The 14,935-nt window shown below is 43.2% G+C and overlaps 1 protein-coding gene across 1 annotated transcript in view; it reads right to left on the bottom strand.

Annotated features, from left to right (window-relative positions):
- The window catches only part of dbt (dihydrolipoamide branched chain transacylase E2), a 52,294-nt gene extending 37,837 nt beyond the window's left edge, over positions 1-14,457 (bottom strand). The window contains exons 1-3 of the mRNA XM_072511382.1: positions 14,349-14,457; positions 881-1,001; positions 712-787 (exon numbers count right to left, since the gene is read on the bottom strand). Coding sequence (XP_072367483.1) covers positions 712-787; positions 881-1,001; positions 14,349-14,435 — 284 coding nt within the window. The 5' untranslated portion in view covers positions 14,436-14,457. The remainder of the gene's footprint in view (positions 1-711; positions 788-880; positions 1,002-14,348) is intronic.
- Between the last annotated feature and the right edge of the window lie 478 nt (positions 14,458-14,935).

The raw sequence follows: 14,935 nt of genomic DNA, 5'->3' as shown, positions 1-14,935 counted from the left end.
ACTACGCCAGCGTGCTGTCCAGCAATAAAGCTGTTCTGAGGCAGTGAAATATGTTTTTCGAAATGCAAGTCTTTCTTTAAAAACAACTTAGCCATTCATCTCATTGCTGTTTAACAATTTTTGCAGACAGCAAAACCCCAGAAGGACAAACATGCTGGCCAAAATAATTAATTATATGAGAGGCACTTCAGGATATTTGAGAGATGTGAAAAGGCAGCATATAAATGCAGCTCTTACATTCAAACAAAATTTCTGATCATGTTTACAAGGGCAGCACGGTGGCGCAGTTGGTTAGCACTGTAGCCTCTCGGCGCCTAGGTCCCTGGTTCGATCCCGGCTCTGGGTCACTGTCAGTGTGCAGTTTGCACATTCTCCCCGTGTTTGCGTGGGTTTCGCCCCCACAACCCAAAAGATGTGCAAGCTGGGTGGATTGGCCACGCTAAATTGCCCCTTAATTGGAAAAAAAAAATGAATTGGGTACTAAAAAATGATTTTTAAATGCTTACATGGGACCATTTTAAACTGTAACCGTAGCACTTTTCCTGTGCAAACCCCAAGATAAAGAAACAGGTATGCAAGGACTACTCGAATCATAAAACAGTGCCAAGACAGTAAAAACATAAGCTTCCTTATGAAAGATTTGTTGTCTGGGACATAGCAATTCTACAACACAAAAACAAATTCTTAAATCACAATTAGGCACCAACTCACCATTCCTTCACATGAACTTCTGTGATCCCTTCTCCAATATCAGAAAGTTTAAACTGAACAACCTGGCCATTAACAGCTGTAAAAATAAATAAGAGGTCAGGACAACTCTGACCCAAGTAATTTGATTGAACAAGAAGTTCAACAAGAAACTAGAAAATATCCTTGTTACCAGTAGAGCTTCTGAAAAATCTTGATTGTGTACTGATTCGAAGAGATGACTTGTTAAATGCCGGATATTCTGGCTTCGTAAAATGGGTACTACTACACCTCCTATAATGGTGCACACAAACCTGAGAGAGACAGAGACAGTTAACAGATGTAACCATGTAAACCACAGTGAAAGATTTGCAGTGACAAGACTTAAGGTTCTTTGGGGTTGGAATGGGGAAATTCAGAAATTTTACATTTGCAAGTCAAAACTGATAAACTTGATGGTCCTAGAGCTCGCCAGTGAGCACCGTATTATATCTGGTTATTTCCGAGAATGTCTCTGCTTACAAGTAAGAAATGTCCATGCAGAAAATGCAACATATTCCATTTGTTCAATCGCTGTCACTGCTGAATGCGTCCAGGTGAAATAGTCCAGAAAACAGGCAAAATTAAGATCCTTCCACAATACGCTATTGTCTTAATGCAAGTTCAGTCAGTGTGACCCCTATTTCACCATCAAAATTAAGTCACAGGGCCATTATAGCACAGGAGGCCATCATTCAGTCCATCAAGTCCATGCCAGCTTTCTGTTGAACAATACAAAAATCCCATTCTTGCTTTTATCCCCATAACCCTGCAAGTTTATTCCCCTCAAACGCCCATCCAATTTCCATCATTCATCATTTCAGTTTCCACCACCTTAGTAGGCAGCAGGTCCCGTGTCATTACCGCACACTGCATGAAAAAGTTCTTCCTCGCTTCCCCCTTGTGAAATAGCTGTTCTGCAGCTATCATTTTTGCAATACGTCTGTAATCCTAGTCTGTAACTTCATAATAAAAGCATTTTCTCCACAAGTCTCATTTACTGCTTTTGTTTTTACCTAGAATTATAAATTGCCAAAAAATACTCTGGGATCCACTAGCAGTAATGACAAACAAATCCACATCTGAGGGTTTTGATATTTAAATGGAGCTTAATCTGGGAGACACATACACCTATGATTAAAATGGTATGAAGGACATTAACAATTATTTTCTACTTCAATTCTCTTCCACGTGATCTCCAGCTGTCATTAATTTCTTCTCCCAAAGTATGCCCGCCTTTGATCCACTTGCCGTCCAACGTGTTTGAACACATGCATGCACTATCCAGCAATTGAGCAGTTTATTACTGAGTAAGTACTGCTTGATAGCACTGTCAATTACACTTTGCATCACTTTTCCGATGATCAAGGGTAGACTGATGATGTGGTAATTGGTCGAGTTGGATTTGTCCAGGGGTGCGGCTAATTCTAGAGCTCGTCTTCAGTGCTTTTGCCAGAATGGTGTCAGCACCAGTAGCCTTTGCAGTATCCAGTGCCTTCAGCCAGAATGAAATTGCCTGAAGAATGGAATGCTGGGGACCTCAGAAGAAGGCAGAAATGGATTATTGCTTCAAATGCTTCAGGAATTTATTTTGTACTGATATACAGGGCTCCCCATCATTGAGGATGGGGATATTTACGGCGCTTCCTCCACCTTTAAATTGTTTAATTGTCCATCACAGTTCACAACTGGATGGGGAACCTTCGATCTGTTCCGCTGTTTGGAATGCAAATTATCCTGTGTTGTAGTTTCACCAGGTTGACACTTCATTTTTGTATGTTTGGTGCTGCTATCAGCATGCCCTTCTGTACTCTTCATTGAACCACAGTTCATCCCCTGGTATGATGGTAATGTCAGGGTGGGGGATATGGCAGGCCATGAGGTTACAAATTATCTTGTATATAATTCTACTGCTACTCACATAGGTACCCGGTCTTGAGTTGCTAGATCGGTACGGTTCAAAACCTATCCAATTTGGTATGGTGGTAGTGCCGCACAACGCGATGAAGGGTATTCTCAAAATGAAGACAGGAGTTCATCACGACAAGGACTGTGCAGTCCTACCAATACTGCCGTGGGCAGATGCGTCGATGACAGGTAGATTAGCAAGGGCACGGTCAAGTTGTTTCTTTCCCTCTTGCTGGTTCCCTCATCATCTGCCACAGACACAATCTAATCGCTATATCCTTTAGGGCATGGCCAGCTCTGGATTACTAGTCTAGTGACATACCATTACGTCACCACTAAAACTATCTGTAAGGTCTTACAGTTCTGAAGAAAGGGCATAATTATAGTCATTAACTCTGTTTTGTTCCCTTCTGATGTTGTTTGACTTGCTCAATGCCTCCAGTAGCTCCTGCTTTTATTTCGTATTTCAATTTGCTACAGAGAGGAAATGTGGTGAGGCGAGCAATAGAGATGGGACTGACAGGATGAAGAGGAGGAAGTCTTAAAACCACGTGGAAAGATGTAACTGCAAGAGATAACACAACGGGATTGGAAGTGAAATAGATGACGAACAGGAAGAGTTGGAGAAGGATGATCAACCAGCATTGTGGGGACCCCATTTAAGAATTTCAAGCATTGGCAGCGCTTTGCTTTTATTTTGTGTGTCAATCGAACTAGCTTTCAGGTATAAATAGAGGATCTGGAAAAGCTATTAGCGTAGGAAACAAGAGTGAGACTTAGAACAATGATACAATGTAATCCAGGATACTTTGAATTTCCTATTATTGTGAAATCTTGGTGAGAAAATCAAAACCCTCTGTGGAGAACATCAATCTGAAAGAACTGAAAGAAACAAATGAGAGAAATAAAGAAAATCAAATAGCAGCAATTAGGCAAAGTCAGGCTTGGATTTTAAAAGTCTGCAGACCCAAAAGGGAGGGAACACAGAAGCAAGCGAACAGAAGCGCGGCATGGTAGCACAGTGGTTAGCATTGTTGCTTCACAGCTCCAGGGTCCCAGGTTCGATTCCTGCTTGAGTCACTGTCTGTGCGAAGTCTGCATGTTCTCCCAGTGTCTGCGTGGGTTTGCTCCGGTTTCCTCCCACAGTCCCAAAAGACGTGCTTGTTGGTTGAATTGGACATTCTGAATTCTCCCTCAGTTACCCGAACAGGTGTCGTAGTGTGGCAACTAGGGGATTTTCACAGTAACTTCATTAAGCCTTTTTGGGACACTAATAAAGATTATTATTAGTGTCTGCAGGCTTCAGGTGAGAAAAATATGTTCAAACAGGAGACATAGTGAAGGATTTTGATTTCACAGATTAAATATACAAGCACATTTTAACAATTTTTAAAATTACTTTGCATTCAATTACCAAAATTACAGGCCAAGAAAATGTCTCTCCAAAAATCACTTGCGACAAAGCATTTTTTTTTTTTAAATTTAGAGTTGTTGCCAATCGGCACCAGAGACGCCAATAAAGTTGCTCTTTTAACTGGATACTGATATGACAGTTATTAATTATGATATTACTTTTCAGAGTCGCCAGGTATCAAATGATACCACCACAAGGCTTTACCGGATATCGATCAAAGACCAAACAACCAGTTAGTTAGTTCAAGTTCAATGATAGTTTATATACACACAAGAATTACTTCGACATGCAACATAAAACACTACAAGCTAAATTACACCTAACACTACAACAACCTGTACTTAACTTCAGTAACCCGGTTTTATGCAGAGGAACAAGGCCTTTATTCGGATCTTGCGTGGCTGGGTCTGGAGAAGTGACTTTGTTTCTGCTGGGCTCATCCATCTGGTAGGGATCCTTGGTCTTGAACTTGTCTTCTGGTCGTGATGCTGCACTTGGTTTTAGGCGTAGGCCGGGGCCAAGAGAGACCGAGCGCCGGGGCCAAGAGAGACTGAACACATGGCAGTGTCTTTCTTTATTTTTCTGGGGTTTCGCGCTCTTTTGGGCGGTCCTTAGCTATGGACCGAATAATTCGGCAGGCTTCGATTACTGCCTTCGATTTTGGCCAATAAAGGGGCGGGTGCCTTGATGGTGGGGCATGTCCTGAGCAGTCATTGAACTTGGCTTTTTGGGCTCCCTGAGCAAAGGGAATGGCACAGATGAGTGTGTTTCTGTATCTGTTATCCGAGTACAGGTCTTTTGTTCTGGGAAAATGGGCCATTAGAATGCAAAGTAGCTGGGGGTTTCGATAGCGTCTAGTTATCTGAGTTGCCAATATACATAAGCTCTGAGCGTCTGAGTCCTGGGTGACCATATTTCCCATGGTCCTTTGCAGGTGGCCATATTTCCCGAGATCCTTTATAAATGGCCATCCCAGATGGCCACAGAGTACCCAATTCATTTTTTCCAATTAAGTGGCAATTTAGCGTGGCCAATCCACCTACCCTGCACATCTTTTGGGTTGTGGGGACGAAACCCACGGAAACACGGGAAGAATGTCCAAGCTCCACATGGACAGTGACCCAGAGGAGGGATCGAACCTGGGACCTCGGCACCATGCGGCAGCAATGCTAACCACTGCGCCACCATGTTGCCCCCGACAAAGCATTTCTAAAGTCACATCCAGCGAGGATAAACAGGCCACAGGAGCTCTGACATTTTAAGCAACAAGGTAACAAAATATTCAACCATAACTCAACTGTTTTTAAATCAATTGTCAGCCATGGCTAGATATTTAACATCATTGCTTAGCAACCCACAGTGAATTAACCTTCACTGGATTTCAGGGATCCAGTATTTGTTCTGCTCCATGTCTGCTCAGAATTCCACTTCTTTTTGTTTACTTTGAAAGCCAACCAGTTGGCACTTTCCTAACAATCATACAAAAGTAAAGTTCATGAATGCCAAGAGTATTCCAAACAGTGCCTTTTACAATGTTGAAATCAAGTCATCTCCCTGAGCAGTTTTTGAATAAAACTGCAGCATGTATCCTTCTCTGAGCAGTAAGCGACTTTGATCATCACCTTCAGCATCCAGAAGAGCAAACACCTACTTTTACACTCGGGCATATGGTGGAGTACAGAGCTCATAGCTGAGTATGGCCCATTGTAAAGTTGTCAGGTACTTACTATTTGTATTGTTCAGAATGTAATGTTCTGAATCTAACATTACCTGTGTGAATACAGATCTTTGTGGACAGCACGGTAGCACAAGTGATTAGCACTGTGGCTTCACAGCACCAGGGTTCCAGGTTCGATTCCCTGCTGGGTCACTGTCTGTGTGGAGTCTGCACGTTCTCCCCGTGTCTGCGTGGGTTTCCTCCGGGTGTTCCGGTTTCCTCCCACAGTCCAAAGACGTGCAGGTTAGATGGATTGGCCATGATAAATTGCCCTTAGTGACCAAAAAAGGTTAGGAGGGATTATTGGGTTACGGGGATAGGGTGGAAGTGAGGGCTGAAGTGGGTTAGTGCAGACTCGATGGGCTGAATGGCCTCCTTCTGCAATGTATGTTCTATGTTCTTACTAATAGGAAATTAACATTTTTTTCTCAGATTCCACTGTAAGGACATTGTAAAGTGAATTATGGCTTTAGAATATGTTAATGATCCAATTTAATGTTTTGATAATCAATTCACCTGTACTAACATTTGCACAATAAATAAAAAAAATGGAAATGACGTATTTGTCAGGGTTTGCAGGCTCTCAAACTATGACCTTGCACCAGTGAGTTGTCCTTCAATAGGTTATTAAACAGTCCCCTATTTTACTGTGTTATCACGTACTCTGCAGTGCAAACACAAATATGGTAGGTTAATGGGGGAGGGAAAAGTGACCACTGTGTGTATTACACTGCGATTGGTTGAACAGCATACAATTTCCAAAGATTTAACCCAGTTCAACACTTTAGAGTTAATTGTAAAACAAATAAGACAGTTGTGTCAGAAGAACATTAGAAATAGGAGCATTCTATTACCATTCAACCCCTTTAGGCGGTTCCATTTAATCCGATAATGGTTGATCTTCTCCCTCAACTATACTTTTCTGCCCTTTCTCATATCTCGATTCCCAGAAAGATCAAAAATCTATTGCTCAGTCTTGAAAATACTCAATGGTGGAGCATCCATGAACCTCTTGGGTTGACGGTTCCAAAGGTTCACAACCCTGTAAGTGAAAGAATTTCCCTTCCGCCTCAGTCCTAAATGTTCAGCACCATATCCTCAAGCTTGCCCTTGTTCTAGATTCTCCACCCACAGAAAGCAATCCTTCAGTGTCTGTCCAGACAAGTCCCTTCCGTATCAGTATGTTTTAATGAGGTTATCTCTCAGGATTCTAAGCTCCAATGAGTATCAGCCCAAGTTACTCAGCCTCATCAGAGCACAACCCTCTCAACCCAGGGACCAATCTTGTGACCCTTCGCAATAATGCCTTAAAAAGTAATGCCTTAAGATATGGAGGCCAAAATAGCACACAGTATTTCAAGAGTGGTTTTGCCAAAGTCCACCAACTGTAGCATGACTTCCTTATTCTTGTACTCTCATCGCCTTGCACCGTTAATATATAACACAAACAGTAAGGATCCCAACACCAAGCCCTGTGGAATACAACTTACAACTTTCCAATCACAAGGGCATCCATCAACCGTTACCTTTTGTTTCCTGTTACAAAGTCAACTTTCTATCCAGTTTGCCACATTACTCTGTATCGGGCAGCATGGTAGCACAGTGGGTAGCACTGTTGCTTTACAGCTCCAGGGTCCCAAGTTCGATTCCCGGCTTGGGTCACTGTGCGTGTGTGGAGTCTACATGTTCTCCCCGTGTCTGCATGGGTTTCCTCCGGGTGCTCTGGTTTCCTCCCACAAGTCTCAAAAGACATGCTGTTAGGTGAATTGGACATTCTGAATTCTCCCTCTGTGTACCCGAACAGGTGCCGGAATGTGGCAACTAAGGGCTTTTCACAGTAACTTCATTGCAGTGTTATATAAAACCTACTTGTGAGAATAAAGATTATTATTCCATGGGCTTTTCCTTTTTTGAGCAATCTGTCATGTGGTACTTTGTCAAACGCCTTGCTAAAATCCATGTACACAACATCCACTGCGCTATTTTCATCAACCTTTCTTGTCACTTCCTCAAAGAATTCAATCAAATTTGTGAGGCAAGACCTTCCTTTAACTATCCCTGACTAGTCCATGCCTTTCTGCGTGACAGTTAATCCTATCTCCTAGGATTTATTCTAGTAATTTGCCCACCACCAAGGTATAACTAACTGACCTATAATTGTTTGGCATTTCCTTCGATCCCTTTTGAAACAATGGCACTACGTTTGCATTTCTCCAGTCCTCTGGTACCTCCCCTGGTCTAGTCAGAGCAGAGCAGATGGAATATAATGTAGGAAAATATGAAGTTATTCACTTTGGTAGGAAGAATAAAGGAGCTGAATATTACTTAAATGGAGAAAGACTGTAGAAAACAAAGAGGGATTTTCTGCATTAATCACAAAAAACTAGCATGCAAGTTCAGCAGGTAACTGGGAAGGCAAATGGAATGTTGGCCTTTATTTCAAAGGGAATGGAGTATAAAAATAAATAAATCTTACTAACATGATAGAAGGCACTAGTTAGATCACACCTGGAATACAGTTAACAGTTTGGTCCCCTGATCTAAGGAGGTATACTGGCATTGGAGGAGGATCACTAGGTTGATCCCAGGTGTGGAGAGATTTTCTTATGAGAGGTTGAGTAGGTTGAGCCTGCACTCATTAGAGTTTAGTAGACTAAGAGGTAACTTTATTGAGACTTGTCGGATTCTCAGGGGCTTGAAAGGGTAGATGCTGAGAGGTTGTTTCCCCTTGTGGGGGAGTCTAGGACCAGAGGGCATAATCTCAGAGTAAAGGGTGGTCCATTTAAGACAGAATAGAGGAGAAATTTATTCTCTGAGGATAGTGAATCTGTGGAATTGATTACCGCAGAGAGCTGTAAAGGCTGGGTCGTTAAGTATATTCAAGGCTGAGACAGACAGATTTTTAATCAATAAGAAAATCAAAAGTTATGGGGGATAAGGCAGGAAAAGTGGAGTTGAGGATTATATCAAATTAGTCATGATGTCATTGAATGGCAGAGCAGACACAATGGGCTGAGCGGCCTATTTCTGCTCATATGTCTTGCGGGCCTCTGCACTCTCTCCAGAGCAATTATGTGCTTCCTATAATGTGGTGACCAGAACTGTAGACAAAAATTCTAGTTGTGGCCTAAACAGCATTTCATACAGTTCCAGCAATACATCCCTACTTTTATATTCAATACCTCCTTCGATAAAAGGCATTACATGCACTTCCTTTACCACCTTATCCACATGTCCTATCAACTTCAAGGACTTGTGGACATGTACTCCAAGGTCTCTCACTTCTTCTCCCCCTTTCAATATCCTCCTGTTTGTTGAGTATTCCTTGCTTTGTTTGTCCTCCACAAATGTATAACTTCACACTTCTTGGGATTGAATTTCATTTGCCACTTTTCTGCCCGCTCAACCAAACCATTTAGATCATTCTGGAGACAACAGCTAACCTCTTCACTATCAACTACATGACCAATTTGGATGTCATCTGCAAATTTCCCAATCATGCCTCCCACATTTAAGTCCAAATCATTAATATATACAACAAACAGCAAGGCCCCCACAAGACTGAGCCCTGTGGAACACCACTAAAAACCGTTTTCCATTTGCAATATCAACCATTACCCTTTCTTTCCTGTCACTGAGCCAATTTAGGATCCAACTTGCCACCTTCCACTGTATCCTATGGGATTTCACTTTTCTGACCAGTCTGCCACGTGGGGCCTCGTCAAATGCCTTACTAAAGTCCATGAAGACAACATCCACTGCACTTCCTTCAACAATCCTCTTTATTACTTCCCTAAAAAAATTGCATTAGTAATTTCCCAATCTTCTCCGAACAAAACCATGCTGACTATCCCTGATCAATTCGTACCCAAGTTACAGTTTATCCCGTCTCTCAAAATTGATTCCAACAATTTGCTCACTACTGAAGTCAGACTGACTGCCTATAATTATCTAGCTAATCCCTCACACCCTTTTTAAATAGCAGTACAATGTTCATCGACCTCCAAACTTCTGGTACCTTTCTTGTATCTAGTGAGGATTGAAAAATGATCCTGAGAACATCCATAATTCCTCCCTATCTTTGTTTAACAGCCTGGGGTACAATCCAACTAGCCCTGGTGATTTATCTGCCTTCAAGGATGTCAGTTCCTCCATTATGCTTATTGGACCTAAAATTTCACACTCCTCCTCTTTTGCTGGAATATCTGCATCACCCATTTCCTTCATGAAGAGACAAAGTACTCATTTGGAACCCTGCCCACATGTTCTGCATCAACACACTTCTGCGTAAATGCATAAGTTGCTATGTATACCTTTGATACACCCTACCCTTTCCAACTTCTTGCTCCTAATGTAGTGGTAAAATATCTTTGGGTTTTCTTTGCTTTTACCTGCCAATATTTTTTTGCATCCTTTTTCTTTTCCTAATTTTCATTTTTACTTCATACTTGTACTTTCTATACTCCTTTAGGCTTTCTAAAGTATGAAACATTTTGTAATTGTCATAAGCTTTCTTTCTCTGCTTTACCTTACCCTGGTATGCTTCTGGATAACCAGGGGGCTCTAGATTTGGCGGTACCCCCTTTTTCTTTGTGTGGACATGTTTATGCTGTGCCCGCAGAATCTTGCTTTTGAATGCCTCCGACTGATTTGACACAGTTTTCTCTTCTAGATGCTGTTACCCAATCCACTTTTGCCAGTTCACCTTTCTGCTTTGTAAAATTTGTCTTCCCCCAATTTAAAACTTTTACTCCCATTCTATTTTTGTCCTTTTCCATAATGATGCTAAATCTAACTATTATGGTCATTATCTCCCTCCACTGCTACCTTAGTTAGATTCATTTCCCAAGGCTAAATCTAGAATTGCGTCTTCCCCCGTTGGGCTTGCATGTTGGCTAACAACTTAGCTTGAATGCAGCTCAAGAATTTTATGCCCCCTGTACCTTTCACACTGTTTGTATTCCAATACACTAAAATCTCAAAAATTTTTGAAAGTCAGAACAAATGCTCCAGTTTCTCACTCTTTAGCCCCTTGGTTACCCTCTATTTCAGGTATGTTATTTGTGTCTTCTACTGGGAAGATAGAGAAAATATTTGTTCATTATATATGCCACTTGCTTATTCCCCAACAAATTTCAATATTTCTGAAATGTTTATTTACCACCATACCCTCCAGTCTATTTACCCAATCAACCATAGCCAGATCTTCACTCCTGTCTGTGTAATTGGCTTTGTTTAAGTTTCAAATTTTTGATTTGGATTGCAGTAATTCATTTTCAGACAAAATATGAAATTCAATTATATTATGATCACTTTCTCTCTTCTCCTCTCCCCACACCTGCCGCCACCACCCAAAAGATTAATTAAAGCTACCTTTTAAAGTGGTTGGGAAGAGTTTTAGGTATCTGGGGATTCAAGTGGCCAAAGATTGGGGGCAGCTTCACAAGTTAAATTTGGGCAAAGCAGTGGATCAAACGAGAAGGGATTTCCGTAGCTGGGACATGCTCCCACTGACGCTAGCGGGAAGGGTTCAGACGGTGAAGATGACTGTCCTTCCGAGACTGCTTTTCTTTTTTCAGTGTCTCCCGATTTTTGTCCAAAAGGCTTTTTCCAGAAGTATTAATGTGGCGATATCGAGGTTTACATGGGCAGGTAAAACCCCGAGAGTAAAGAGGGCACTCCTGGAACGCGCCCGTGGGGTAGGGGGATTGGCTCTCCCAAGCTTTATTAACAATTACTGGGCTGCCAACATATCGATGGTCAGGAAGTGGGTAGTGGGGGAGGGGTTGGTCTGGGAGCGGATGGAGGCAGCATCCTGCAACGGTACGAGTCTGGAGGCTTTACTGAGGCACCCCTGACGTTCTCGCCGGCTCGATACTCCACAAGTCCTGTGGTGGTGGCACCCCCGAGGGTGTGGGGGCAATGGAGGCAGCATACGAGACTGGAGTGTCAGTGTGGTCACCGATCTGTGACAATCACCGTTTTTTCCCGGGGGGGGCTGGATGGGGGCTTTAAGGTATGGCAGCGGGCAGGGATTGAGGGGTTTGGGGATCTATTCATCCAGGAGGGCTTCCCGACCTTGGAGACATTAGAGGAGGAGGAGTTTGACTTGCCAGGAGGGAACGGGTTTCGGTATCTTCAAGTGCGGGACTTTGTACGGAGACAGGTCCCCAAGTTTTCCTCGCCTCCCCCTGAGGGGACTACAGGATAAAGTGCTGTCAAAAACAGTGGTTGGAGGTGGGAAAGTTTTGAACATATACAGGGAATTGTAAGAGTGGGAAGGGGCCTCTATCAGAGAGGTGAAGAGGAAGTGGGAAGAGGAGTTGGGAGGGGAGCTGGAAACTGAACTGTGGGAAAAAGCCTTGAAAAGGGTAAATGCATCCTTGTCCTGTGCTGGACTTAGCTTAATTCTGTTCAAGGTAGTCCACAGGGTCCACATAACGGTAGCCCGGATGAGTAGGTTCTTCGAGGAGGCAGGGGACAGATGTGGGCGGTGTGGGGGTAGCCCGGCCAACCATATGTTTTGGGCATGTCCGAAACTGAGGTAATTCTGGCGGGGATTTGCAGATGTTATGTCGCAAGTCCTGAGAGGTAGGGGATAGGAGGCATGGTAATGCTAAATAAGGACAGGGAATTTAGTATAAGGGTAATTGGGGATAGGGCGGGAGAAGTGGGGAACGTGGTTTATTGTGTGTTGTTATTTTGTGGGGCATTTTGTGCGTCGACCCACGCAATTGTTTTAGAAATGTCAATATGTTAAATTGTGAAAATTACAAATGCTTCAATAAAATATATATTTTTTAAAAGATTAATTAAACCTGCCTCATTTACTATACTAGATCTCTAAGATAAGGTTTATCAATAGCTGGTTCCACCATATGTTCCAGAAAAACATTCTGCAAACTCATATTCCAAATCAACTTTCCCAATTTTGATTAGTCCAGTCTATATGATTATTAAAAGTCCTGCACAATTATTACATTGACTTTGTTACAAAATCCAAGTTTCTCTTGATTAATGGTCTGCCCAAAATTATAACTCTTGTTCGGGGATCTATAAACTATTCCCACCAGTGTTTTCTGACTCTGTTATTCCTAACTGGGAGAGACGGCAACACAGTGGTTAGCACTGTCGCTTCACAGCTCCAGGGTCCAAGGTTCGAATCCCGGCTTGGTCACTGTCTGTGTGGAGTTTGCACGTTCTCCCCGTGTCGTCGTGAGTTTCCTCCAGGTGCTCCGGTTTTCTTCCACAGTCCAAAGATGTGCAGGTGGGCAGCACGGTGGCGCAGTGGGTTAGCCCTGCTGCCTCACGGCGCCGAGGTCCCAGGTTTGATCCCGGCTCTGGGTCACTGTCTGTGTGGAGTTTGCACATTCTCCCCATGTTTGCGCGGGTTTCGCCCCCACAACCCAAAGATGGGCAGGGTAGGTGTATTGGCCATGCTAAATTGCCCCTTAATTGGAAAAAATGAATTGGGTACTCTAAATTTTTTTTTTTAAATGTGCAGGTGAGGTGGACTGGCCATGCAAAGTTGCCCTTAGTGTCCAAAAAAAAGGGTAGGTGGGCTTACTGGGTTACAGGGATAGGGTGGAGGTATGGGCTCTTTCCAAGGGCCAGGGCAGACTCGATGGGCCGAATGGCCTCCTTCTGCACTGTAAATTCTATGATTCTAATCTCCACCCACAGAGATTCTACTTTCAGATCTTCTGAGCCAAGATTCTCTCACTTAACATCCTTTTCAGTCAATTATTGTCCCAGCCACCTCAGTTCAATGTCTGAAGCAGGGCAGTGTTATCCACCAGCATTAATTCTTCCTGCTACCTTGAGCCAGAGAATTTGACACATTTTTCTTCTGAAGTCTAATATTGAAATTGCATTGTTCACATCACCCAATAACTCTTTCATGGCAACATTGTTGGCTACTACACAACCTACCCTCTTTGGCAGATGCGATTGATTCACCTACAGATTCTGTCACACTATCTCCTTATCTCATTAACACCTCTCAACCTCACCTTTAATCTTTCCTAACTTTGACACATACTGCGCACAGCAAATCAAAATACATCTAGAGATGAGGTACAGCACAACTATACAAACAGTATAGGAAAAATGGATGAGACTGCAGTCAATGAGAAAGTGCAGCTCAATGCTCCCGTAGTGCAATTAACACATAACCCCGCACGGTTCATTTGAATGAATTGGCATATCGCCAGTAAATAGGTAAGGAGTGTGATGAAGACAGTCACGTTTTACAGCATAATGGGGCAGTTTGTAATGTGAGGGTCTAATGACTCCCTTCAGTAGTAACTTGTACCACTAGCTCTTTCTAACCCACTCGGAGCTGCCTCTAATGCCGATGAACAGTTTGTTTTGAGGTTGCGAGTTGACAGTTCAGGCACCGACATTGGGTCCGCTCCAAGCAGCAGCAAAGAGACAGACAAGGGCAACCAGGCACCATCGGCAGCTCGGAGAGGGGAGAAGCAGCACCAGCTGCACCAAACCCAGACCCCACATAAACTTAACTGTCCCACTCCAATCCAGGTGACTTCTGCCACCGGACTGTAAATCCCCCGTAACAAGTACCTGGCGGAGCGCAGTCCTGCTGGTACCGAATCGCAACCTGACACTCACGCTCCCCAAAACATTTCTAACAGTCCACAGGGCCGCCATCTTACCCGGAACTGAGGTCAGGACAGCGTCAGCGCCCAGCGGGGTCTGCCCTGCGTCCGGTTGATGTAGCAGAGAAAAGGAGGAACCAGCAACGGAAGAGAGCCCATATACCAACACACCGTGCAATGCAATAGAGCCCATATACCAACACACCGTGCAATGCAATAGTCATATGCCAACAATGTGCAATGCATTACAGTCCATGTCTCAGAACAGTGTGCAATGCAATAGAGTCTAGACACCAACAACAGTGTGCAATGTAATAGAATCCATATACCAGCAGTACTGTATAATACACCAGAGTCCACGCACAAGCAACAATGTGCAATCCAATAGAGTCCATATACCAGCAAGAGCGCAATCCATTGGAATCCATATACCAGCAATGGTGTGCGTTGCAATGGAATCCATGTATGACTATAACTCTATGTACAAGCAACAGTGTGCATTCAAATAGAGTCCATATACCAGCAACAGTATGCATTTCAGAAGAGTCCATA

Source organism: Scyliorhinus torazame, chromosome 7 (assembly GCF_047496885.1).
Source record: "Scyliorhinus torazame isolate Kashiwa2021f chromosome 7, sScyTor2.1, whole genome shotgun sequence".
Lineage (NCBI taxonomy): Eukaryota > Metazoa > Chordata > Chondrichthyes > Carcharhiniformes > Scyliorhinidae > Scyliorhinus > Scyliorhinus torazame.
The sequence above is the reverse complement of the archived record's forward strand: the minus strand, read 5'-3'. Positions and strand labels throughout refer to the sequence as shown.